Source organism: Lipotes vexillifer, unplaced genomic scaffold, assembly GCF_000442215.2.
Source record: "Lipotes vexillifer unplaced genomic scaffold, Lipotes_vexillifer_v1.1 scaffold484, whole genome shotgun sequence".
Lineage (NCBI taxonomy): Eukaryota > Metazoa > Chordata > Mammalia > Artiodactyla > Lipotidae > Lipotes > Lipotes vexillifer.
Window position 1 is genome coordinate 1,229,331 of NW_006786458.1, and position 27,221 is coordinate 1,256,551.

At 36.3% G+C, this 27,221-nt stretch overlaps 2 protein-coding genes across 2 annotated transcripts in view; both read left to right on the top strand.

The window, feature by feature from the left end:
* Positions 1-2,240, top strand: part of ADAM28 (ADAM metallopeptidase domain 28) — a 145,441-nt gene extending 143,201 nt beyond the window's left edge. The window contains exon 26 of the mRNA XM_007458828.1: positions 2,130-2,240. Coding sequence (XP_007458890.1) covers positions 2,130-2,240 — 111 coding nt within the window. The remainder of the gene's footprint in view (positions 1-2,129) is intronic.
* Positions 2,241-6,184: 3,944 nt separating this feature from the next.
* On the top strand, positions 6,185-26,914 carry ADAMDEC1 (ADAM like decysin 1). The gene is made up of 13 exons (XM_007458820.1): positions 6,185-6,299; positions 6,532-6,647; positions 7,198-7,274; positions 15,327-15,405; positions 16,827-16,903; positions 18,079-18,265; positions 18,443-18,502; positions 19,197-19,268; positions 19,803-19,972; positions 20,335-20,416; positions 21,132-21,262; positions 22,221-22,398; positions 26,834-26,914. The coding sequence occupies exons 1-13, from the start codon at positions 6,212-6,214 to the stop codon at positions 26,912-26,914; spliced, it is 1,398 nt and encodes a 465-aa protein (XP_007458882.1). The 5' UTR covers positions 6,185-6,211.
* Positions 26,915-27,221: the final 307 nt, after the last annotated feature.

Below are 27,221 nucleotides of genomic sequence, written 5' to 3' on the forward strand. Positions count from 1 at the left end.
GCTCCTACCTCTCCAGAGAGGGAAGTGTCAGTGGAAACCTAGTGGGGAGCCAGAACCCCATCTCCTACCCAGGAATGATAAGAAGCATTCCCACCTTTAGGTGTCAGTTGAGTTAGAGTGGAGAATGTGGATTTCTACCTGCAGTAGGAAGTAATGAGGCAGTGTCCCCCTTCTCCTGCCAGAGAGGTGTTAGAAGAAGTCAGCTAAAACAGAAAGTTTAAGTAATATTTAGAGTTTCAAAGCATAATATCTCCAAAGCCCAAGTTTTAATAAGAAATTACTCATTATACCAAGAACAGTGGGTATCTCAAATTAAATGATAAAAAAACAAAAATCAGCCAGTATAGATGAAAACACTGAGATGTCAGAGATTATAGAATCATCTGACAAAGATTTTAAACCAGTCATTAAAAAGATGCATGAAAGAGCAACTATTAACATGCTGGAAACAAAAGCCAGTATTTAACAATCACATTAATAGACTAAATAAGAAACATCAAATGATCATATCAATCAATGAAGAAATTCAACTGCAGTGCATGATTAAACCCTCAGAAAAAAGGAATAGAAGGGAATTTCCTTAATTTGTTAAAGAACTTCTAACAATTTTTTATATTTAATTATATAATATTATATTTAATTATATTTAATGATGAAAAACTCAGTGTTTTCTCCTAAAACTGGGAACAAGGTGAGGCTATCTGCTCTCGTCACTCTTATTCATCAGTGTAATAGAAGTGCTAGCCAGTGCTACAAGGCAAGTAAGGGGGAAAGAATCAGATCAGAAAAGATAAAACAAAACTTTATTTGCAGATGACATGATGGTCTATATAGAAAATCTCAAGGAATCTACAAAACAATCCTAGAATAAGTAAGTTCCACAAGGTTGCAGGATACAAGATAAAAATAAGTTTTATTTCTCTATATTACTAATGAAAACAAGGAAGCTTAAACTAAAACTACAATCCATTTGCAGTTTCTTAAAAAATTAAACATGTGTGTAAGTCTAACAAACATATATAGGATTTATATGCTGATGAAGTACATCATAGAAGATTTAAATAAATGGGGAGACCTACCGTATTCATGGTTAGGGAGACTTAGTATAGTAACATGTCAATTCTTTGCAAGCTGATACATGGGTTCAACACAATTCCTATCAAAATCTCATGAGGATTTTTTCTATATACAGACAAGATAACTAAAATTTATAGGGAAAGGCACAGAAATTAGTATAGCTGAAACAATATTGAAAAGGAAGAAGTGAAAAGATCAATTTACCTAATTCCAAGACTTATTATATAGCTATTCTCAAACTCATTTTAATAGGTTTTATACATTTTTTTCTCTAGCTCATGAACATATTACTAGTGGAGGACTGGTCTGATACAACATAGTCCGCAATAGCTGGCAGTTTTCTTTGGTTGATACCTAAAATACTCTTCTCTTACCCAATTCTGTATTTTCTTTTCCCTCATGCACCATTCCACTTACTGTTCAGTGTAATTTTCCTCACAATTATACCGTTGAATCTCACCTCCCAAAACCCTTATACAAAGCCTGGAACATAAGCAATTCTAAATATTTGTTGAATGAATGAGCAAACCCAACTGAACCCTCTCTCATTCGTTTTACTTTATTCACCTGAAAATATACTTACCCCTCATCTTCAATCTCTTTACCATCTGTCATAACTGAAATCCCACTCTCCATTCAATGACCTTGTTATCTTGCATGCATTTTAGGGATATTTCCAACATACTCCACATATTTCCCACATTAATTGGGAAAACTGCTAGTTCACCAAAGATGGCTTTAAAACTATTGCATTTTCACTTTTACTTCCATTAAGTTTCATGTTGCTCAGCTATCATCTTCTATTTTTACTTATCTTTGATATCTAACAACTTGATGATAGCTAACAAATACACATTAAAGCTGTGTGATGTAGCTGTTCACCAAACCCATTTCCCTTTCCTCTGGAATCGTGTAGCTGGACTATTGTCCCATCCTCCCTTACAATTAAATGTGACCCTGTAAGTTCTGGCCAATGGAGTCCCAAAGATGCGATGTTATTTCCAAGCCTAGCTCCATAAATGCTCCACTCTTTCTCTTCCTCCATCTTTCAGATGGATGTTGATGTCCATGGTAACACTGAAAGTTACAGTGTTGAAAATGGCGGGGCCTCCATCATCCGGTATCTCCGAATGACCGTGTGGAGCAGAGCCCCTTGCTGCTGATTGGATTTTAAGTGAACTATATGTTGTGTATCGCCACTGAGATTTAAGATTTACATGTTACTACCCTTAGAATTACCTTTAATAGTGCACCGTGGTACTTCTGTGTATCAATAAAGTCTGCTATAACTCTAGAACTTTTAATATTTAAAGACCCAGAAGCATACTAACATTACAGTTCTTGGATCTTATTGCAAGGCAAAACTTTAACTCTAGTGGTATCAAGACTTACTATCATTTCAGATAACTTAGGTACCTAATCTATTGTCTAATATGAAACTCTTGTACATCTAACTCTTTCTGTGATTTATAACCTTAGTTGTTTCATTAATACTAACTAAACAATCTTCTTACCTTTCCTTAGTCAGCTCCCCTTCCATTGTTTTGAATAATTATTCTGAGTACTTATTTATTTATTCTTATTATAGTTGACTTACAATGTTGTGTTAATTTCTGCTGTACAGCAAAGTGATTCCTTTATACATATATATACATTTAATTATTCTAAACCCTCTCTTCTCATCTCAAACCTCTCACCCAACCCACTAATCCCTATCCTCTCATATTCTTAGAATAGGCTTCTTCCTTGAAGCAATTAAAGCCATCATGGATCCCTCCCACAATAAGATATTTGAAATACTTTAGTTCTCATATCAAGCAAGTATTCTCCTATGTCAGTGACTTAGGAGACATATATTACAGACCTTCTGGATGATTTGAAGTAAGTCTCTTTGAGTCATCTATAAAATGGGAATCACAATCTTTGAACTGACTCCTTAGATCTATTATGATTACCAAATAAAAGAATGTACGTAAAATATTCACATTTTAAGGGATTATTGTACTTTTTATCCATGTTGCTGTCCTATTTTCATTTCTAGTTAGACACTGTTTAAACATCTTCCCCAGTCATCAAGTACACTTTATTATGAAACATTTCAGAATGTTGTTAACTTTTATTGGAACAAAATTCTCTGTGGTCAAGACATTGCTCATGATTTCTTAGCTTTGTGATCATAAATTAAGTCCTATGTTTAGTAAATCCTTGGATATTGTGTTAATAAGGGTACATGATATGTCATTCCTTATTCCCTCCAGATGCATCAAGTAAACAATCTCTTCACTATTATTTCCACAGTTTTAATTTATAGACTGATATTCAACTATTTAACAAACAGCATTAGTATCTCAGGCAGATAGTTCAGTTTATAAACTTCTTTTCATTGAATATGAATATTTTTGAACATCTATTATCTTCAAGGTGCTGTGCTCTTGAAAGATACACCAGCAGATATGTATCCTGCCTTTAATGGTTATAACTAAACAGTCTGATCAACTGACCAAATGGGAAGATGTCATCTATAAGATTCACACAGTTGCTCAAGCTGCACCTTAGAACTCATTCCAGAGTTTTCTCTTCCTTAGTTGTTACATCCAATCAATTAACAAGTGTGACAATTTTATGAACTAAATATTTCTCAGATAGGTATCATTTTCTTTAAGCCCTTTAACATTTGTCTCTCCATAACTTGGCGCCCTGAATATCTCAAAAGCTTTATGCCATATACCTATTACTTTTTATGTTATGTTCAAGTCATGGAGAACATACTGTAGTTCTACACACATATTATGATTTTCTACATATCCATGGCTTTTCTCATATAGTTTTCTCTCACAGAATACTCATTCCCCTATTTCTTTTCCAGCTAATATTATCTGACTCTCTATGCGCACCAAATGATGTATTCTAAAATCTACCTGAATGTAGTGCACAAGCCTCAATCATAATGTTTATCATTTGTATAAACTGACCTATTTGTAAATTAATCTCTATTATTAGACTTTGTTACGAGACTATCACAATACTAAGGATAGTATCAGGGTCATCTTGAAATGCCCAGAATAGTAGCATTAATTTAATATAAACTCAAATTTAACATGATCTCAATAAATATTTAACTTATCTTGAAATACTAGCTGTATAAGTAACCAAAAATTAATGTGGTGTTTAATAGTCTGAAAGCAGACTTTTCAACAGCAATACTAGTTGTCAAAAAAAAAAAAACAGTAATATAACTCACAAATGCTGAGACATTAATTGTCATTCTAAAACTGTATTCCCAGCTAAACCACCATTAAAGAATAGGGTGAAGTAAATACTCTCAGAAAAAAAAATTTTAAAAAAAACAGTAGTGTTTAAGAAATGATTTGTCAGAGAATATGTTTTATAAAGACATTTAAAAAAATACTAATGCTAAAAGGATCTATAAGCAAAGAATGTGGTATGATTGTGAGTAATTTCAAATAGTATTATCTGTATAAAACACAAACTAATGATAATGACTAACTTAGGGGTGAAAATCATGGTAGAGCTAAAATACCTGACAACAACATGTAAGATGGCAAGGGGTGAGATGTTGATAAGAGTTACACCATTCCAAGGTCTTGTATTATTTGATGGTAGAGATGTTAAGATTATATTTTGTGAAATTTTAATGGTAACTACTATAGGATATATGTAGACTGTTGATCTTCTGGACCAGCAAAATATATATATATATATATATATATATATATATATATACACATATATAAAGTTATAGAGAAAGCTTAAATGACGCAACAGAATGTAGAAGGGCAAAAAGAAGCATAAACATGGAGAGTTAACTATAAAACTTACAGTCCGATGCTAGCAAACTCCCAAATGTATCAGTAAAAACTAAGCTCAATAGTTAAAGAGCATAGATTTTTAGATTGGGAAAACTCTGCAAATGGGGGTGTAATTTGGAGCTAATTATCTGAGAATTACCAGATCAGTGTATACCAAGAAGCTTAAATTGTTCTACCTTTTTAACTAAATAATACCATTTCTAGTAAGTTATCCAAAAGAAGTAATCAGAAATTCAATCATAGAAATATACACAAATAATGACATATAAAACATTACACGCAAGGCAATATTCTAGTCATTAAAATAACATATTAATATACAATAGGATGACAATGTTTATGCTATAATGCTATGCAAAAAATAACAGGTTCCCCAAACCTTTTCTACAGTAAGAACTATAGTTCATAGAGTTTAATTTGCTTTTCTTTCCTTTCTTTTACTAGTGCATGGAAGAGAGATGAAAATAAGTTGTCAAAATGTTAACAGAAGTCACTTCTTGATGTTGGGCTGTTGGGTGACCAACTTCTTTCCCTCAGTATACTGATTTGATGCTTATGACCATGAAAATGTATTATTTTTGTAATCAGAAAAATAGTTATTTTCCTTCAGTGGAACTCATAGTGCGTTTCAAAAATACTTTATATGCAGTACAATTTGAGGCTAGCACTGTCGTCAAGAGAATTTACATTTGCACATTTCCTTATAGTTTTACGTGTGTGCATGCATGCATGTGTGTGTGTTACCTTGTATGAACTTTATAAGAAACTTAGTGTAGGTATCATTATCATCATCCCCTTTTCACAGATAAGGAAAGTGAGGGTCAGAGAAATTATAATATCCTAGCTTATAAAACTTTGCCTAGTGCTTGCTTTACAGATTGTTTTCTCTGTGCCAATTTTTCAAAATATGTACAGACTACTGAAATATTTTCTAAAAGCATGGATCAATTTCTATAACATTACCGAACGGCATGAGCAATGGCTGAATTTAATTAATATGCAAATATGTGCACACACATCTCAGTCTCACTTGGTACTTTCCCACCACTATAGGAGCTTCAGGGCCAAGAAGCTGTCCAGATGTGACTTCTTAAGCAGTAACCACAGACATAAACACCCCTCAAAAATGAGGAACATTCTCACGATCTTGACACTGCAATCTCTTAGCAACTTCCCAGTTTCATTAGGAAACATTCCTCAATCTCCCAAAGAAGGATTGAGGTTTTTATCTTTATTATTTTTTTTCAATTTGCAAAGAGAAGTAGGGGAAGATAAAACTGGACAGCTGCGGGGACCAAATCTTCATGCTGTGTGGGATGTCTCAGCTACCTACAGTAGCCAGCATGTCTTTGGTCCTGCTTTCCACCCTCTGGCTCATCGTTCAAGCTCAAGGTAAGTACTAATATATTGACAGTTCCAAAGAATTGCTTCATCATTGTCACATCTTTCCAGAATAGGGAGAGAAAACTAAAGAAAAATTCTTTGCTATCAAAGCTGAACTGGAGGAGTAACCTGTTCTTCTCAATGTTTCCCTTCTCAATGGAAATTGTCTTCCACTCAGTTTCAAGAAACCAACCAACAAAAACCTTTAAATATTTTGTCAGTATTACCTCTCTTTTTCTAGCAATAGCCCTAAAGCAGACTCCTGAACTAGAGCCCTATGAAGTAGTTCGTCCTAAAAAACTACACATTTTACACAAAAGAGAGATACAGAACCAGACAGAGAAGAACGGCAAAGAGGTAAGCAATGGGATGACCGTGGGATTTTGCTGTCACCTAAAGAGACAATCAAGGACCTTTTTACTAGTAGAATGTCACAGTCAACATCTAGCAGTTCAGTCTTGAAGCCCATTTACACGAATGCTCCCCTTTGCCCAGGAGAGGGCATAGGATTTCTCTAAACGATTTTACAATTAAGCAGCAGGAAGGGAGTTAACTCCCACACTGCATCAGAAAAAATAAAAGTTTGGGTGTTTCTCCAAGTCTGTGGGGGGAACAGAAAAAAAAGGAGGACAGAACGGCAGTATTTCTAGGAGGAGACATTCCTTGCCAAGCCCACCAAACCCATGTCTTCTCCCTACCCTCTCACCCCCTGGCCCCAGTGAATTGCCTTTTGTCTATAATAGAGAAATCATATTATCTCATTAATTAACAAGATGTTTTAAATGTATTATAGATATTAACTTTCTGACTATTATATTTGTAATTATTATTCTATACAACTACCTATATCATTATTTTAGATAGACTTATAAATATAAATTATCATTATATTATTAAATATTTTTAGGAAAGATATGAACCTGAACTTCAGTATCAGATGATATTAAATGGAGAAGAAGTCATTCTTTGCCTACAAAAAGCCGAGTAAGTTGTATTTCCTGCCAGTCTAATCACTGGATTATACGTAAGAGAATGTGGAAAAATAAATCTTTACACTCTATATACTGTAATTTGACATAGAAGACATGAAGCATATTGAGCATTAGATGCTAATAGTTGGTGTTAATATTATCTAAGAAGTTTGATGTTTCCCCTAGGAAATTATATGCAAAGAGTAAAACAAAGAGCTGCACGAATGACTTGATTCCCTGCTGCTTTTGGAATTTACTGAAAATATTTTTCACCCAGATAAACTGAAACCTTTGACGTGACTTTCCATTACTTTTTGTTGCTGTTGTTCTGTAAAGCATTTTTATTTTTTTTAACATCTTTATTGGAGTATAATTGCTTTACAATGGTGTGATAGTTTCAGCTGTATAACAAAGTGAATCAGCTATATGTATACATATAGCTCCCTCTTGTGTCTGCCTCCCAACCTCCCTATCCCACCCATCCAGGTGGTCAAAAGTACTGAGCTGATCTCCCTGTGCTATGCAGCTGCTTCCCACTAGCTATCTATTTTACATTTGGTAGAGTATATATGTCCATACCACTCTCTCACTTCGTCCCAGCTTACCCTTCCCCCTCCCCGTGTCCTCAAGTCCATTCTCTACGACTGCATCTTTATTCCTGTCCTGCCCCTAGGATCTTCAGAACCATTCTTTATTTATTTATTTTTAGATTCCATATATATGTGTTAGCATATGGTATTTGTTTTTCTCTTTCTGACTTATGTCACTCTGTATGACAGACACTATGTCCATCCACCTCACTACAAATAACTCCATTTCATTTCTTTTTATGGCTGAGTAATATTCCATTGTATATATGTGCCACATCTTCTTTATCCATTCATCTGTTGATGGACACTTAGGTTGATTCCGTGTCCTGGTTATCGCAAATACTGCTGCAATGAATATTGTGGTACATGACACTTTCTGAATTATGGTTTTCTAGGGTGTATGCCCAGTAGTGGGATTGTGGGGTCCTATGGTAGTACTATTTTTAGTTTTTAAGGAACCTCCATACTGCTCTCCATAGTGGCTGTACCAATTTACATTCCCACCAACAGTGCAAAAGGGTTCCCTTTTCTCCACACCCTCTCCAGAATTTATTGTTTGTAGATTTTTTGATGATGGCCATTCTGACCGGTGTGAGGTGATACCTCATTGTAGTTTTGATTTGCATTTCTCTAATCATTAGTGATGTTGAGCATCCCTTCATGTGTTGTTGGAAATCTGTAAATCTTCATTGGACAAATGTCTATTTAGGTCTTCTGCCCATTTTTGGATTGGGTTGTCTGTTTTTTTTGATATTGAGCTGCATGAGCTGCTTGTGTATTTTGGAGTTTAACCCTTTGTCAGTTGCTTCGTTGCTAAATATTTTCTCCCATTCTGAGGGTTGTCTTTTCATCTTGTTTATGGTTTCCCTTGCTGTGCAAAAGCTTTTAAGTTTCATTAGGTCCCATTTGTTTATTTTTGTTTTTATTTCCGTTTCTCTAGGAGGTGGGTCAAAAGGATCTTGCTGTGATTTATGTCATAGAGTGTTCTGCCTATGTTTTCCTCTAAGAGTTTGATGGTGTCTGGCCTTACATTTAGGTCTTTAATCCAATTTGAGTTTATTTTTGTGTGTGGTGTTAGGGAGTGTTCTAATTTCCTTATTTTATATGTAGCTGTCCAGTTTTCCCAGCACCACTTATTGCAGAGGCTGTCTTTTCTCCATTGTATATTCTTGCCTCCTTTGCCAAAGATAAGGTGACCATATGTGCATGAGTTTACCTCTGGGTTTTCTATCCTGTTACATTGATCTATATTTCTTTTTTGTGCCAGTCCCATACTGTCTTGATTACTGTAGCTTTGTAGTATAGTCTGAAGTTAGGGAGCCTGATTCCTCCAGCTCCATTTTTCTTTCTTACGATTGCTTTGGCTACTCAGGGACTTTTGTGTTTGAACACTAATTGTGAAATTTTGGGTCTAGTTCTGTGAAAAATGCCATTGGTAATTTGATAGGGATTGCATTGAATCTGTAGATTGCTTTGGGTAGTAGAGTCATTTTCACAATGTTGATTCTTCCAGTCCAAGAACATGGTATAGCTCTCCATCTGTTTGTAACATCTTTAATATGCTTTATCAGTGTCTTATAGTTTTCTGCATACAGATCCTTTGTCTCCTTAGATAGTTTTATTCCTAGGTATTTTATTCTTTTTGTTGCAATGGTAAATGGGAGTGTTTCCTTAATTTCTCTTTCACATTTTTCATCATTAGTGTATAGGAATACAAAAGATTTCTGTGCATTAATTTTGTATCCTGCAACTTTACCAAATTCATTGATTAGCTCTTGTAGTTTTCTGGTGGCATCTTTACGATTCTCATTGTATCGTATCATGTCATCTGCAAACAGTGACAGTTTTACTTCTTTTCCGATTTGGATTCCTTTTATTTCTTTTTCTTCTCTGATTGCTGTGGCTAAAACTTCCAAAACTATGTTGAACAATATCGGTGGGAGTGGGTAACCTTGTCTTGTTCCTGATCTTAGTGGAAATGGTTTCAGTTTTTCACCATTGAGAATGATGTTGGCTGTGGGTTTGTCATATACGGCCTTTACTTTGTTGAGGTAAGTTCCCTCTATGGCTACTTTCTGGAGGGTTCTTATCATAAATAGGTGTTGAATTTTGTTGAAAACTGTTTCTACATCTATTAAGAATATTATATGGTTTTTATTCTTCAATTTTTTAATATGATGTACCACATTGATTGATTTGCATATATTGAATCCTTGCATTCCTGGGATAAACCACACTCGATCATGGTGTATGATCCTTTTAATGTGTTGTTGGATTCTGTTTGCTAGTATTTTGTTGAGGATTTTTTCATCTATGTTCATCAGTGATACTGGCCTCTAGTTTCCTTTTTTTGTGTGATATCTTTGTCTGGTTTGGGTATCAGGGTGATGGTGGCCTCAAAGAATGAGTTTGGGAGTGTTAGTTCCTCTGCAATTTTTTGGAAGAGCTTGAGAAGGATGGGAGTTATCTCTTCTCTAAACGTTTGATAGAATTCACCTGTGAAGCCATCTGGTCCTGGGCTTTTGTTTGTTGGAAGATTTTTAATCACAGTTTCAATTTCTATGCTTGTGATTGGTGTTTATATTTTCTATTTCTTCCTGGTTCAGTCTCAGAAGGTTGTGCTTTTCTAAGAATTTATCCATTTCTTCCAGGTTGTCCATTTTACTGGCATACAGTTGCTTATGGTAATCCTTCATGATTCATTGTATCTCTGCAGTGTCAGTTGTTACTTCTCCTTTTTCATTTCTAATTCTGTTGATTTGAGTCTTCTCCCTTTTTTTCTTGAGGAGTCTGGCTAGTGGTTTATCAATTTTGTTTATCTTCTCAAAGAACCAGCTTTTAATTTTACTGAAGTTTGCTGTTGTTTCCTTCTTTCTTTTTCATTTATTTCTCATCTGATCTTTATGATTTCTTTCCTTCTGCTAACTTTGGGGGGTTTTTGTTCTTCTTTCTCTAATTGCTTTAGGTGTAACATTAGGTTGTTTGAGATTTTTCTTATTTCTTGAAGTAGGATTGTATTGCTATAAATTTCCCTCTTAGAACTGCTTTTGCTGCATCACATAGGTTTTGGGTGGTCATGTCTTCATTGTCATTTGTTTCTAGGTGTTCTTTGATTTCCTTTTGATTTCTTCAGTGATCTGTTGGATATTTAGTAGTGCATTGCTTAGCCTCCATGTGTTTGTACTTTTTACAGTTTTTTTCCTGTAATTGGTATCTAGTCTCATAGCATGTGGTTGGAAAACATACTTGATATGATTTCAATTTTCTTAAATTTATCAAGGCTTGATTTGTGGCCCAAGATATGACCTATCCTGGAGAATGTTCCATAAGCACTTGAGAAAAATGTGTATTCTGTTGTTTTTGGATGGAAGGTCCTATAAATATCAATTAAGCCCATCTTGTTTAATGTATCATTTAAAGCTTGGTTTCCTTATTTATTTTCATTTTGGATGATCCGTCCATTGGTGAAAGTGGGGTGTTAAAATCCCCTACTATGATTGTGTTACTGTCGATTTCCTCTTTTCTGGCTGTTAGTATTTGCCTTATGTATTGAGGTGCTCCTATGTTGGGTGCAAAAATATGTACAATTGTTATGTCTTCTTTCTTGGATTGATCCCTTGATCGTTATGTAGTGTCCTTTGTCTCTTCTAATAGTCTTTATTTTAAAGTCTGTTTTGTCTGATATGAGAATTGCTACTCCAGCTTTCTTTTGATTTCCATTTACATGGAATATCTTTTCCCATCCCCTCACTTTCAGTCAGTATGTGTCCCTAGGTCTGAAGGGGGTCTCTTGTAGACAGCATATATACGCATCTTGTTTTTGTATCCATTCAGCCAGTCGATGTCTTTTGGTTGGAGCATTTAATCCATTTACATTTAAGGTAATTAGAGATATGTATATTCCTTTTACCATTTTCTTAATTGTTTTGGGTTTGTTTTTGTAGGTCTTTTCATTCTCTTGTGTTTCCTGCCTAGAGAATTCCTTTAGCATTTGTTGTAAAGCTGGTTTGGTGGTGCTGAATTCTCTTAGCTTTTGCTTGCCTGTAAAGATTTTAGTTTCTCCATTGAATCTGAATGAGATCCTTTCTGGGTAGAGTAATCTTGGTTATAGATTTTTCCCTTTCATCACTTCAAATATCTCCTGCCATTCCCTTCTGGCTTGCAGAGTTGCTGTTGAAAGATCAGCTGTTAACCTTATGGGTATTCTCACCTATGTTATTTGTTGCTTCTCCCTTGCTGCTTTTAACATTTTTTCTTTGTAGTTAATTTTCTTTTTTTTTTTTTCTTTTGCCGTATGCGGGCCTCTCACTGTTGTGGCCTCTCCCGTTGCGGAGCACAGGCTCCGGACGCACAGGCTCAGTGGCCATGGCTCATGGGCCCAGCCGCTCCGCGGCATGTGGGATCTTCCCGGACCGGGGCACGAACCCATGTCCCCTGCATCGGCAGGCGGACTCTCAACCACTGTGCCACCAGTGAAGCCCTGTATTTAATTTTTGATAGTTTGATTAATATGTGTATTGGCATGTTTCCCCTTGCATTTATCCTGTATGAGTCTCTGCACTTCCTGGACTTGATTAACTATTTCCTTTCCCATATTAGGGAAGTTTTCAACTATAATCTCTTCAAATATTTTCTCAGTCTCTTTCTTTTTCTCTTTTTCTTCTGGGACCTCTATAATTTGAATGTTGTGTTTAATGTTGTCCCAGAGGTCTCTGAGACTGTCCTCAATTCTTTTCATTCTTTTTTTTTTATTCTGCTCTGTAGCAGTATTTCCACTATTTTACTTCCAGCTCACTTATTCGTTCTGCCTTAGTTATTCTGCTATTGATTCCCTCTAGAGAATTTTTAATTCCATTTATTCAGTTGTTAATCATTGTTTGTTTGCTCTTTAGTTCTTTTAGGCCCTTGTTAAACGTTTCTTGTATTTCTCCGTTCTATTTCCAATATTTTGGATCATCTTTACTATCATTACTCTGAATTCTTTTTCAGGTAGACTGCCTATTTTCTCTTCATTTGTTTGGTCTGGTGGGTTTTTACTTTGCTCCTTCATCTGCTGTGTGTTTCTCTGTCTTCTCATTTTGCTTAACTTACTGTGTTTGGCGTCTCCTTTTCACAGTCTTCAGGTTCATAGTTCTCTTTGTTTTTGGTGTCTGCCCCCCAGTGGGTAAGGTTGTTTCAGTGGTTTGTGTAGGCTCCTGGTGGAGGGGACTGGTGCCTGTGCTCTGGTGGATAAGGCTGGATCTCGTCTTTCTGGTGGGCAGGACCGCATCCAGTGCTGTGTTTTGGGGTGTCTGTGAATTTATTATTATTTTAGGCAGCCTCTCTGCTAATGGGTGGCGTTGTGTTCCTGTCTTGCCAGTTGCTTGGCATGGGGTGTCCAGTGCTGGAGCTTGTTGGTCGTTGAGTGGAGCCGGGTCTTAGTGTTGAGATGGAGATCTCTGGGGGAGCTCTCACCGATTGATATTATGAGGGGCCAGGAGGTCTCTGGTGGTCCAATGTCTTGAACTCGTGTCTCCCCCCTCAGGTCTGAGACCCGGCTGGAGCACCAAGACCCTCTCAGCCACATGGCTCAGAAGAAAGGGGAGAAAAGAAACAAAGAAAGAAAAGAATAAGTAACATAAAGTTATTAAAATAAAAAATAAAAAGATAGTATTAAATTATTTTCTAATTAAAAAAGAAAAAGACGAGAGCAACCAAACCAATAAACAAATCCACCAATGATAAGAAGCACTAAAAACTATACTAAGATAAACACAAAAATCAGAAACTAGTCAGTCGCATACAGCAAACCCCAAGTCTACAGTTGCTCTTAAAGACCACCACCTCAATTTTGGAATGATTAGTTGTGTATTCAGGTATTTCACAGATGCAGGGTACATCAAGTTGACTGCGGAGATTTAATACACTGCCCCTGAGGCTACACAGAGAAATTTCCCTTTCTCTTCTTTGTTCGCACAGCTCCTGGGGTTCAGCTTTGGATTTGTTCCCGCCTCTGCATGTAGGTCGTCCTCTGGCAACTCTTTTTCGTCCAGACAGGAGGGGGTTAAAGAGCAGCTGATTTGGGGGCTCTGGATCACTTAGGTCAGGGGGAGGGAGAGGTATGGAATGCAGGGCAAGCTTGCAGTGGCAGAGGCCGGTGTGACATTGCACCAGCCTGAGGTGAGTCATATGCTCTCCCGGGGAAATTGTCTCTGGATCACGGGACCCTGGCCATGGCAGGTTGCACAGGCTCCCAGGAGGGGAGGTGTGGATAGTGACCTATGCTTGCACACAGGCTTCTTGGTGGCAGCAGCAGCAGCCTTAGCATCTCATGCCCATCTCTGGGGTCTGCGCTGATAGCTGTGGTTTGCGCCCATCTCTGAAGGTCATTTAGGTGGTGTTCTGAATCTCCTCTCCTCGTGCACCCTGAAACAGTGGTCTCTTGACTCTTAGGCAGCTCCAGACTTTTTCCCGAACAGCTGTGGCACACTAGCCCCCTTCAGGCTGTGTTCACGCAGCCAACCCCAGTCCTCTCCCTTGGGTCTGAACTCTGAAGCTGGAGCCTCAGCTCCCAGCCCTCACCCACCCCGGCGGGTGAGCAGAGAAGCCTCTCAGGCTGGTGAGTGCTGCTCGGCGCCGATCCTCTGTGCGGGAATCTCTCCACTTTGCCCTCTGCACCCCTGTGGCTGCGCTCTCCTCTGTGGCTCTGAAGCTTCCCCCTCCGCCACCCACAGTCTCTGCCTGCAAAGGGACTTCCTGGTGTGTGGAAACATTTCCTCCTTCACAGCTCCCTCCCAGAAGTGCAGGTCCCGTCCCTATTCTTTTGTCTCAGTTTTTTCTTTTTTCTTTTGCCCTACCCAGGTATGTGGGGAGTTTCTTGCCTTTTGGGGAGTCTGAGGTCTTCTGCCAGCGTTCAGTAGGTGTTCTGTAGGAGTTGTTCCACATGTAGATGTATTTTTGATGTATTTTGGGGGAGGAAGGTGATCTCCCCATCTTACTCCTCTGCCATCTTGAAGGTCCTCTCCTCCATTACTTTTATAATAACATATATCTAATGCTCATTCGGGGCACACAAGTTTGAGATAGATCCCAGGGTATGGGGCTCCACCAAGTTCTATAATAGTCAGTAAACTTCTCCCTGAATGCAATGGTCCTTCATATGTATTTACGACCCAACACCCTACAGAGATCCTTTGAAGGCTATATCCTTGGTTCAAAGAATCCCAAAATAATCCATTTGAAGGCAGAAAAATTCCCATGTGATTTTTCTATCAGAAAAGTATTTCAGGGTATTTCTTTCCTCAGATCTAAGAGGTATAACTAATGCTTTGGTTTGCTTCAGGAGCAGACTTCTGACGTTGGAAAAGGACCAGTTGTCAGAATGCCAGCTCTTTCTCACTGTAGACATTATCATTCCTTTAGTACTGATGATCTTACAGGAATATTAGCCTTTATTACCACCAGGAGAGTATCATGCAGCTTTCTGCTCTCTACAGGCATCTCCTGGGGCCAGACTACCTTGAAACATATTACTCACCCAGAGGAGAGAAAATCACAGCAAGCCCTCAGAGCATGGTAGGTTCCGAATGCTTTCTGGGACTCTTACTTGGATCTGCTGCTTACATCATAAGATTCATAGGTTCAAGGGCAACTTAAAAAAATTAAAGGGCTTGAAAACAGGATGCTCATCTAAGACCAATGAGATAACAGATGAAAAAAATTGTATCTTTTTTAAAAGACAGGAGTAGTAGGAGGCTTCCAAGTGTTGCATTTTTAGAAGCAACCAAAAGTCTGCTTTCCCTTAAACCATCTTATCAATAGGTTAGAAATATTGTCCCCTAGGTACTTGAAAGGTCATGTCGCTGTTTACTGTTTTCTAATGATATATGCATTTATCCTGAGATCAGCAAAGGTATATCAATTATCTAATTAATATAATTTTTTATCTGGTTAAAATACCATCATATGAATAATGCCAAGGTATAGATATCAGACATAGAGAATCAAGGCCAAGGGAAAAACAGGAGGAGAATATAAAAAGACTCATTCATAGAGTATTACCATGCTAAGCGAGTTTCTCAGAGCCACCCTCCATGGTGCCCCAAACATCTATGTTTCTATAAAAAAAACAGACAAGACTATGCCACAGAATGACTCTCCATTCCCTTCTCAAGTCAAGACTCTCATTTCATGGATGTCTGGACTCTTGCTAACATTGACCTCTGGGGAAAATATCTGATAAATTTATTCATGCTCAAGTGTGAATGGCCAGTGATATCTTAATGTGGTACCTTTTCCAAGTCGTCTATAAGAAAATGTTTATGATGACAAGGTTTCTTACAAAGGAAAGAAAGACACAGATGGATTTTCAGACCCTGAGGCAAGTCAGTTTATTTTGAGCAAGAGTTTATTCATTAGCTTTCTTGGATCACTCTACGTAAGTGACCCACTACTTTGCTTCTACGAAGCGCCAACCGTGTGTGAATCTCTAGTTGTAGATAAATTCTCTGGGCTTCGGATGCTGGTAAAGGGATGCCACTAACACACTAGTTAAAATAATGAGTTGGACCAGTTAGTCTGAGGGGCTCAGGAGTGGTGATGTGGCCCCTTGAGGACTCTAGAATCTGGAAAAATGAATACCTCATTTTACTGATATGTGATGCACAGTGGAGCTTGCATAAGGGAACTAAATTCTCAAAAGTTGACACTCAAACCTGAGAGCTCTTGGGGAGTGCTATAGATCCCATGGGGGAACTGGCTACTTCTCAAATGCAGCATCCACTCTTGCCATGAGCCCATTTAGATTCAAATTCCCTGTGGAGTAGTTCATGAAACCGCTGAGGTTTTCAATGTTTTTGTTTCTGGGAACTGGTCTGGCCACAGCCACTACTTGAAGAACTTTCCTACATATTCAAGATAAGAGCTTTCAACACAACTGTGATATGTTTATTTTTGTAGTTAAAAAAAACAAACAAACACATTTTTTCCAACCTTAGGAACACTGCTACTATAAAGGACACGTCCTAAATGAAAAGGATTCTGTTGCCAGCATTTGTACTTGTGATGGGCTGAGGTGAGTGCCACTTGCAAAAATGTTAAACATCAAGCACCATTTTGTTACACAAAAGTGAGTCTTTCTGAACACCATATCTTCTTACTATCTTGGTAAAACTGTCTCCATTGATAAAATGTTGAATATAGGTGGTTAAAGTGAAGAATAATGTATCATCCTTGCACTCATTATCTGCGGTTCTAGTAAAAGTTAAAGTTAGCAACTTTTAAACAAGTACTACATTCTGGAGCTTGATGATATCTGGATCCATTTTCATGTTTATCACCCACTCTACTACTCACTCCCCAAAACCACCTGTTTCATTTTCTTAAAGATTCTACCCTGCAGTTGTCATGGTTGAACATAATTTTTAGAAGTTTGTGTGTATGGGTATGTGTGTGTGTCTGTCTGTGTGGCATTTCTGTTTACTAAAATAATTCTTGCCAATTAGGGAAAATTTTTAACGTGTGAGAAAGCACAAATACAAAAATATCCACCATAAAATTTTACCTCTGTGTATTGCTATTATTAATATTTTGTCATGGTTGCTGCCTTTTATGCATAGAGACGAATATATCTTTTACATGATTGAAATATGAAATAAAATATACATGATTCTCCTGCCAACCTGGGACATACCACATGACATCATAAGCCTTTTCCAAGATCATAAAATACCTTCATAGATGTAATTTTTAACAGCTGTGTTGGCTTTCTAATATTCCATCATACGGATTTACTTTGTATTTCTGAACTAATTTTCCTTCTAAGAAGAGAAAATCTTTAAGTTAATACTAATTACAAACTGTTCCTCTGGCTGATCTGCTCATCATTCTTTCTCTCTTCTGGGGTTCTTGGTACAAAACATGCCTTTACTGCATTTTCCATTATATGCCTGGGAACTGCCAAGAAATATTTGCTAAATGTGAAAATAAACTATGGTGTAAATTCCAAATTCTTTGGGATAGCTTCATCTTAGTACTTCTTGTTCAGAATTCTCTAGGTAATTAAAATAGGCTCTATTTTAGTATTGACAAATACTGAGTACAACTTAAGTTAGCAAAAGTTAGCTGCAAGGCCTACAAATGAAAACTCTGTGTGTGCGTTTGGGATTGAGGGAGAGGTATCCCTCCACTCTGGTCAGTGGATGTGACTCTGGAAGACAATCTTGAAATATGAGCCTCTGTATCTCGCAGGGGATACTTCACACATCACAATCAGAGATACATGATAAAGCCTCTGAAAAGCACAGACCAAGAAGAACATGCTGTCCTCATATACAACCAGGAGGAGCTAGACCCAGCTAATCACACCTGTGGTGTAAGAAATGTTGGTAGGAAACAGGGCCTTATTCGAACCTCAAGGTCACTCAAAAGGCCAGAGGTGAGTGCAGCTTTCTGACCAACATTCATTTCAGCAACGATGTATGAAATACTGGTGCACCCAGCAATGACTCGTATGAGTAAAGCCCAACCCTTCTTTACTTATTTAAATCTCTTTGTAAGCTTTTTAATCTCTTAGGTTGAAGATATTAACAATGTTCTTTCACTCTTTGTAAAGAAAGACTTTCTTCAGGCTGAGAAATACATCGATCTCTTTCTGGTGCTGGATAATGCCTTTGTGAGTATGAAATAAAAGTACTTCTTGGTCAGTTAACTCAGCTTTTAAGCTTTCTTATCAAGCGGACACAAGCAATAAACTATTCTAGCTGAAAATACAAAGCCTGTGTCCACCTGATTGTCTTGTCTGTTCTACCTGCTTTGTCAAAAATAGTTTTCATTCATCCCCCCCTTTAAAATCTTCTGCCAAAATATTCAGATACTGGAAATACACTTAATGCCAGATAGCAACAGTAAAACAACCACAATAACTAGAAACATAAAAGAATGGGTTATTAATATCTTTTTAAAGTTCTCACTATAATACATATAGATATAAAACTATATATACTTTACAAATTATGTTCATATGCTCAAAAATACTAGAATCTGTGCTTCTAACTCTCAAATACTGCTTTATAACCTAATTTTAATAATATTAAATTGATTTAAAAACATTGAAATTAATTTGATTTATTTAACTTAGTTTGAATTGAAATTTTATATGAATGCCAAATTGTTCTCCTGCCAAAAACTTCTTACATCTGAATTAGAATTTGTTGAAACAGATTCTTATATAAGATAGATGTGGAATGAATAGACATTTATTTACATTGAAATGTGTAATTTTTCTTAGAATGTAAAATCCTGTACCCCATCAGTTTTCTCACTTTAATTTGTGGTTTTAATTACTCTTTGCATTTTGTGTTTTACAGTATAACATGTATAATAGGAATGTAACTTTGATAAGAAGCTTTGTGTTTGATGTGATAAACTTACTCAATGTGGTAAGATATTTGTTCTCTAAACATATATTTCCACACAGGAGCTTAGGGGTTCCCTATGTGTTCACCAAATAAGGAGCTGGGAGAGTCACAATGGCTTAAGGCCAGCAGTTTTGGGAAATTTAGCAGATAATGATCAACATCAAGGTAAAATCACATATGCTGTAGCAAAGGCAACTTCTAGGTTTTCTATTTTCAAAATTCGGATACATTTATCCATCACTTGTGGTCAGTAAAATATCTAAAATACTAAAGAAATCTCTCCTACTATATAGCACAGGAAACTATATTCAATATCCTGGGATAAACCATAATGGAAAAGAATATGAAAAAGAATGTATATATAAAAGAATATGAAAAAGAATATATATATATATATATATATATATATATATATATGAATATATATATATATATATATATGAGTCACTTTGCTGTACAGCAGAAATTAACACATTGTAAATCAACTATACTTCAATCAAAACTTTTAAAAAAGAAATCTCAAACATTTCATGAAGAAAAATGTTCTTTCCACAGATTTATAATACCATAGATGTTCAAGTGGTCTTGATAGGTATGGAAGTCTGGTCTGATGGTGATAAGATAATCGTGGTACCCAACACAGGTGTCACCTTTAACAACTTTCTGAATTGGCATCGTTCTAACCTGGGGAAGATGAAGATCCATGACCACGCTCAGCTGCTCAGGTGAGCACACGCTGGACAGGGCCAGGCCTATTTTGGCAGAGAAGATAGTTATCCCAAATGTTTCTTGGCAGAGATTCCTGTTCAACTCTACCTCCCTGATCAGTTGTCAGAGAGCCTAAAGTTCTACTAATAGCAGTTCACCTGTGAGATTATTGGAGACCCATGTCAGAACACTAAAATCGACTCTTGGATGTGGGATAGCCATCTGTGGTCATTATAATGCTATAGAACAGCAGAAGCTCTTCTGGGGCCTCATGAATATGAAAAGGATAGGGGAACTAGGGAAATCTCAAACATAGTTGAAAACAGCTGATGGTTCCAAAGATTCAAATTGTGACAATGTACCTGTAACTTTCACACAGTGGAGTTGGCTTCAAAAATCGAATTACAGCACTGGCAGCCTCGAATTCCTTGTGTTCCCCATCGTCTGTTGCCGTTATTGAGGTTTGTAAAAATATAGCTCCATGAGGTTCTATAACCTCCAAGAAGACGAGCACAATGTCTTATTCAGAGTTACCACAATGTACATTTGCTGAGTCAGTAAATAAAAGTAGAAATGAACCTCCTGCTAGATCACTACACTGAAGATTCCTTGGATTATGAAACAGAATATCTCTTTACATTGACCATCCCAGAGGTTTCATTCTTTAGTTTGTGTTAGGGAATGAGAACAGGAAGATTGGGACATAAAGGGAATCCAGGCACCCTCTGGGGCCCAAGGCAACTTCAAATTAATCATCCCTAGTATCTATGGCCAGGAAGGTCAGACAAAGTGCACGCTGGTGTCATATGGCCAAACACTACCAATGTCATAGGCATCACGGCAATAGTTTTTGGAGGTCTTTGAGTACATACTATGGTGTATTTTAGTACTTCTTATAAAGAATGGAATTACCATAATTTAACCATGGTTTACCAGGAATTCATCATTAATTCAGCAAATATTGACTGAGCACTGGCTCAATGGTTAGATTCCCAGGAGGCAATCATTTCAAATGTTTATGCAACAATTTTCAATAACCAATGACAGGGGAAGAAGCTCAATGATTCAATAATTTTTATCTGTCAAACTATTTTTTTCTAACACTGAACATTGGCAAAAATTAACAAATAACTCAATAAAATCAGAAGTAATAGATATTTCTATTTTTTTTTCCAGGGTAAGAGAAAGAATCGTGTCTCTCTTGCAGCAGTGATGGCACATGAGTTGGGTCATGTCCTCGGTATGCCTGATGTTCCATATAACACCAAGTGTCTCTCTGGGAGTTGTGTGATGAATGAATATCTGAGGTGAGCCCTTGTCACCCGAGAGAAAAAATATTTCTTAAATCTTAAAGAATTCAGATGCGGCCTATATAGTTGGATGGACATTTTTTTTTTATGTAGGGCTGTTTCCTGCTAATTCACCTCCAGCTTCTTTTTTCCTTTCTTTTCTTTTCTTTTTTTGGCCGCACCGCACAGCATGTGGGATCTTAGTTCCCCAACCAGGGATCAAACCCGTGCCCCCTGCATTGGAAGTGCAGAGCCTTAACCACTGGACTGCCAGGGAAATCCCCACCCCTCCAGCTTCTTGATGTATAGGATTTACCAGCTAGCAGAGTTCATTATTTAAGATCTCCAAATATGCCAAGATAGAGTTTATAAGTATAGTGACCATGTTATTTTAACTTAAAATAATTTTAGCTTAAAATAATATATTTTCTAAAAATATTTATCTTATTAAGATGATGACAACATCCTTATAAATCCCCATCACCAATCAATTCACTTTTATGTTATTAATAGTTGCCTTTTAATTCCAGGCACTTTGCAAGGACCTGGGATAGAAAAATGAATAAACATACCTTGCTTTTGAAGTGTTCATAAATAGAAAGATAAATATGTCCATAGAACCTCTAATTCTGCAATTATTTCCTTTCACTATTCATTGTTATTATCGCCTCCCTCTTAACCCTCGGCGAGATGAGTGAATGATAACAAATGGCGAGGCTCATCACTGCTGCCCTTTAGGACAGAAGTGAATCCACACGGGAATTTAAATTCTTCCAACTCTACAACTGGGTGTCTAGGAAAAGAATTTTCCAACCAGCATAGTATGCATGCTCTATCAAGCTCCACATATAACATGGTCCATTTATACTAAATTTGGAATTTTCATTGAACTACGTAATATCGTTAGACAAGTCAGATTCTCACGTTCACTTATCACTGTGTGTCATGGTATTTCTCATTTTTCTTCTGGTTACAGTTCAAAATTCCCAAAGGATTTCAGCACAGTCAGTCGCTCACATTTTAAAAAATATATTTTATCTCAAAAACCAAGATGCTTGCTGCAAACATTGGTTCCTAAAAATATGATGATAAAACCAGTGTGTGGGAACCAACTTCTGGAAGTAGGAGAAGTCTGTGATTGTGGCTCTCCTGAGGTATGAAAATATCCACAGTTTAAAAAATGTACTAAAGAGTTATGGTTGCATAAGAATTATACTGTTTTCTTTTTTTTCCTTTAAAATGTTTTTTTGGAAATTCTTTTTAAAGACAAACTTGACATCTTAGTAAAAAGTAGGTTTGCACTTGTTTTCAGTACTGCTTTTAGTAATCTTTTGAAAAGCATTTCAAAGCCAGGATACACTTATGACATGATTGTATGAAGTTCAGTGTAAAGAAGTAAATCATTAACTATAACATGTCACTTATGATCTTTCCTAGATATATTAGTCAGAAATTCCTAGATCACATAAAGTCACAGCTGATCATTTGTTGAGGAATAACAATTAAAAGTCTAGAAGGAAGTTCTCTCCATAGAAAAAGAGCCAGCCTTCTCTCATCAAACCAGTGTGTAAACGAGGAGAAATTAAAACAGAAGGAGAAAAAAGAAAACTCACACAAACCTGTAGAAAATGGGTTAACATAGAACGTCTAAGATAATTACTATACTTCTGCTAATCTTCATAAAAATCTGACCCCTTCAAGGCATCGGTGTACTCTAAAGAATGTCTCTAACAGAATGTTTACTAGCAATCCCAGACTTAGGTTTCTAAAAGAAAGCATTCTATTTTCTTAGCAATCTTCTTTAAGATTGAGAAAATGAGTTACTGTTTGAAGAGAATTTTTATGTGTCAATCTGCAAAATGCTTTTATAATCACAACCTCCTTATTACTCACAACAAATCTACAAAATAGGTTTGTTATTTTCCCAATTTAGAAAAGAAGTGAGACGCAGAAAATTTAAGTAACTAGATCCAAGGATACAAAGCTAGTAATTGGTGAAGCCTAATGCAACCAAAGACTTATCCATTACTTTAAGAGGCTCTATGACAATGGGGAAGGCATGTAATCTCTCTATGCCTGAGTTTATTTATTCAGAAATTTTAAGCTATTGAATTATATTAAAAGTTTACATGGTGCAACTTAATCATTTGTAAAGAATATTGCAAATATTCTCTTAATTATAACGAGATATGAAATTTTACAAATGATGTGATACCTTACAATAAGTTAGACTTATGTTTATCTCATTCTTACTTCCTTACATTCCCATGTGGTTTTATTGTTATCTTAAACAGCTATCTTAGTGACTCATGCAAAGTTTTTAGAGTTGATCCTCTCTTTTTTTCCTAGGTCAAGAATTGTACCACATATGAATAATGAAAATGTGATTTTATGTTCCGATTATTATACTTTCATGTATTTTTTCACTCATAGCATTTGTCAGAATTTACATTAAGATACAGTCTATGAGTAATTTTTTTTTTTTTTTTAACATCTTTATTGGGGTATAATTGCTTTACAATGGTGTGTTAGTTTCTGCTTTATAACAGAGTGAGTCAGTTATACATATATATATGTTCCCATATCTCTTCCCTCTTTGTCTCCCTCCCTCCCACCCTCCCTATCCCACCCCTCCAGACAGCCACAAAGAACCGAGCCGGTTTCCCTGTGCCATGCGGCTGCTTCCCACTGGCTATCTACCTTACGTTTGTTAGTATATATATGTCCATGTCTCTCTCTCGCCCTAACACACCTCACCCTTCCCCCTCCCCATATCCTCAAGTCTGTTCTCCAGTAGGTCTCTGTCTTTATTCCTGTTTTACCCCTAGGTTCTTCATAACATTTTTTTTTCTTAAATTCCATATATATGTGTTAGCATACGGTATTTGTCCTTCTCTTTCTGACTTACTTCACTCTGTATGACAGACTCTAGATCTATCCACCTCATTACAAATAGCTCAATTTCGTTTCTTTTTATGGCTGAGTAATATTCCATTGTATATATGTGCCACATCTTCTTTATCCATTCATCCGACGACGGGCACTTAGGTTGTTTCCATCTCCGGGCTATTGTAAATAGAGCTGCAATGAACATTTTGGTACATGACTCTTTCTGAATTCTGGTTTCCTCAGGGTATATACCTAGTAGTGGGATTGCTGGGTCATATGGTAGTTCTATTTGTAGTTTTTTAAGGAACCTCCATACTGTTCTCCATAGTGGCTGAACCAATTCACATTCCCACCAGCAGTGCAAGAGTGTTCCCTTTTCTCCACACCCTCTCCAGCATTTATTGTTTCTAGATTTTTTGATGATGGCCATTCTGACTGGTGTGAGATGATATCTCATTGTAGTTTTGATTTGCATTTCTCTAATGATTAATGATGTTGAGCATTCTTTCATGTGTTTGTTGGCAGTCTGTATATCTTCTTTGGAGAAATGTCTATTTAGGTCTTCTGCCCATTTTTGGATTGGGTTGTTTATTTTTTTGTTATTGAGCTGCATGAGCTGCCTGTAAATTTTAGAGATTAATCCTTTGTCAGTTGATTCATTTGCAAATATTTTCTCCCATTCTGAGGGTTGTCTTTTGGTCTTGTTTATGGTTTCCTTTGCTGTGCAAAAGCTTTGAAGTTTCATTAGGTCCCATTTGTTTATTTTTGTTTTTATCTCCATTACTCTAGGAGATGGGTCAAGAAGGATCTTGCTGTGATTTATGTCATAGAGTGTTCTGCCTATGTTTTCCTCTAAGAGTTTGATAGTTTCTGGCCTTACATTTAGGTCTTTAATCCATTTTGAGCTTATTTTTGTGTATGGTGTTAGGGAGTGATCTAATCTCATACTTTTACATGTACCTGTCCAATTTTCCCAGCACCACTTATTGAAGAGGCTGTCCTTTCTCCACTGTATATTCCTGCCACCTTTATCAAAGATAAGGTGACCATATGTGCATGGGTTTATCTCTGGGCTTTCTATCCTATTCCATTGATCTATCTTTCTGTTTTTGTGCCAGTACCATACTGTCTTGATTACTGTAGCTTTGTAGTATAGTCTGAAGTCAGGCAGCCTGATTCCTCCAGCTCCATTTTTTGTTCTCAAGATTGCTTTGGCTATTCGGGGTCTTTTGTGTTTCCATACAAATTGTGAAATTTTTTGTTCTAGTTCTGTGAAAAATGCCAGTGGTAGTTTGATAGGGATTGCATTGAATCTATAGATTGCTTTGGGGAGTAGAGTCATTTTCACAATGTTGATTCTTCCAATCCAAGAACATGGTATATCTCTCCATCTGTTTGTATCATCTTTAATTTCTTTCATCAGTGTCTTATAATTTTCTGCATACAGGTCTTTTGTCTCCTTAGGTAGGTTTATTCCTAGATATTTTATTCTTTTTGTTGCAATGGTAAATGGGAGTGTTTTCTTGATTTCACTTTCAGATTTTTCATCGTTAGTATATAGGAATGCCAGAGATTTCTGTGCATTAATTTTGTATCCTGCTACTTTACCAAATTCATTGATTAGCTCTAGTAGTTTTCTGGTAGCATCTTTAGGATTCTCTATGTAGAGTATCATGTCATCTGCAAACAGTGACAGCTTTACTTCTTCTTTTCCGATTTGGATTCCTTTTATTTCCTTTTCTTCTCTGATTGCTGTGGCTAAAACTTCCAAAACTATGTTGAATAAGAGTGGTGAGAGTGGGCAACCTTGTCTTGTTCCTGCTTTTTTTTCACTTATAGCATTTGTCAGAATTTACATTAAGATACAGTCTGTGAGTAATTTTTTTAAATTAATTTTTATTGGAGTATAGTTGCTTTACAAAGCTTATAAATAATTCTTGTCTTATAGTTTACATTATTGAATATATTTTTGCTATTCATCAGATAGATTTTATCATAATGATGCATAACTCTGTTCATAGTTTACTAATATATGCTTAAATAAGTAAATAATGGCTACCTAATTTGTACTAATTTTTGCCATCTATCACAATAATATTAGTTGTTTTCTCCCCTCAGCCTTTTAATATGATGGATTATATTACTTTATTCTGTAGAGTTGAGTCACTCTTGCATTTCTGGTGACAAAAAAACCCTGCACAGTTTGTAATAGAGAGTTGTTATATTAATAAGCTAGTGTTTTACTAATATTTTATTCAAGTTTTTGCATTTATATTCATAAATGAGAATAGTATGTATGTGTACATTCATTACCAAATCTCATTAGCGAAATTACGCAGGCTTGGTAAAATGAACTGAGGATTAAGAAAAATTTTTTCTCTATCTTCAAGCTGTTTGAATAGTATAGAAATATTGTCCTTTGAACTTTTAAATTAACTTACATGTAATGCCACGTGGGCAAATTTATTTTGCATAATTCTTGGATAATTCTATTTTTGTCCTTTTAGGATGTAGTTTTCACTACTCAGCATTTTTTCTATTATTAAATTTCCTTGGTCATTTCCATTGGAATTTGTATAGCAGAGTAATTTAGTTTAGAAAGTGAAATTTCACTGTCATCTTGTACCAGAATTCTGTGCACCTAGTCTACAGGAAAAAAAATACTTGAACCCACTTTCGCATTGTGTGTGTGCTTTAAAGGAATGTGCCAATCCTTGCTGTGAGGCCATGACCTGTATGTTAAAACCTGGAGCTGACTGTGGAAAAAACAGTAAACCATAACACGTAAGACTTTTTTTTCTTTCTTTGTTTCCAAATATTTTCATACTTCTATGTGATTTAAGAAAGATGTGACACTGAGTTCTACAATACACTAAAACACAATTTATTTTACATTTTTTAAATGACTCAGTTTCAGAAATGAAAAAAGCCATCAATATGAACATAAATAACTCAGAGTTGTGTGTATACTAATATAGTAATGAGAAAAGTGGCTACATTATCATCTACTAGAGCAGGACTGCTGAAATCTGTGCTAAAATTTGTATAAATTTCTATTAGATAGTTATAAGTTTAATACAAAGTAATA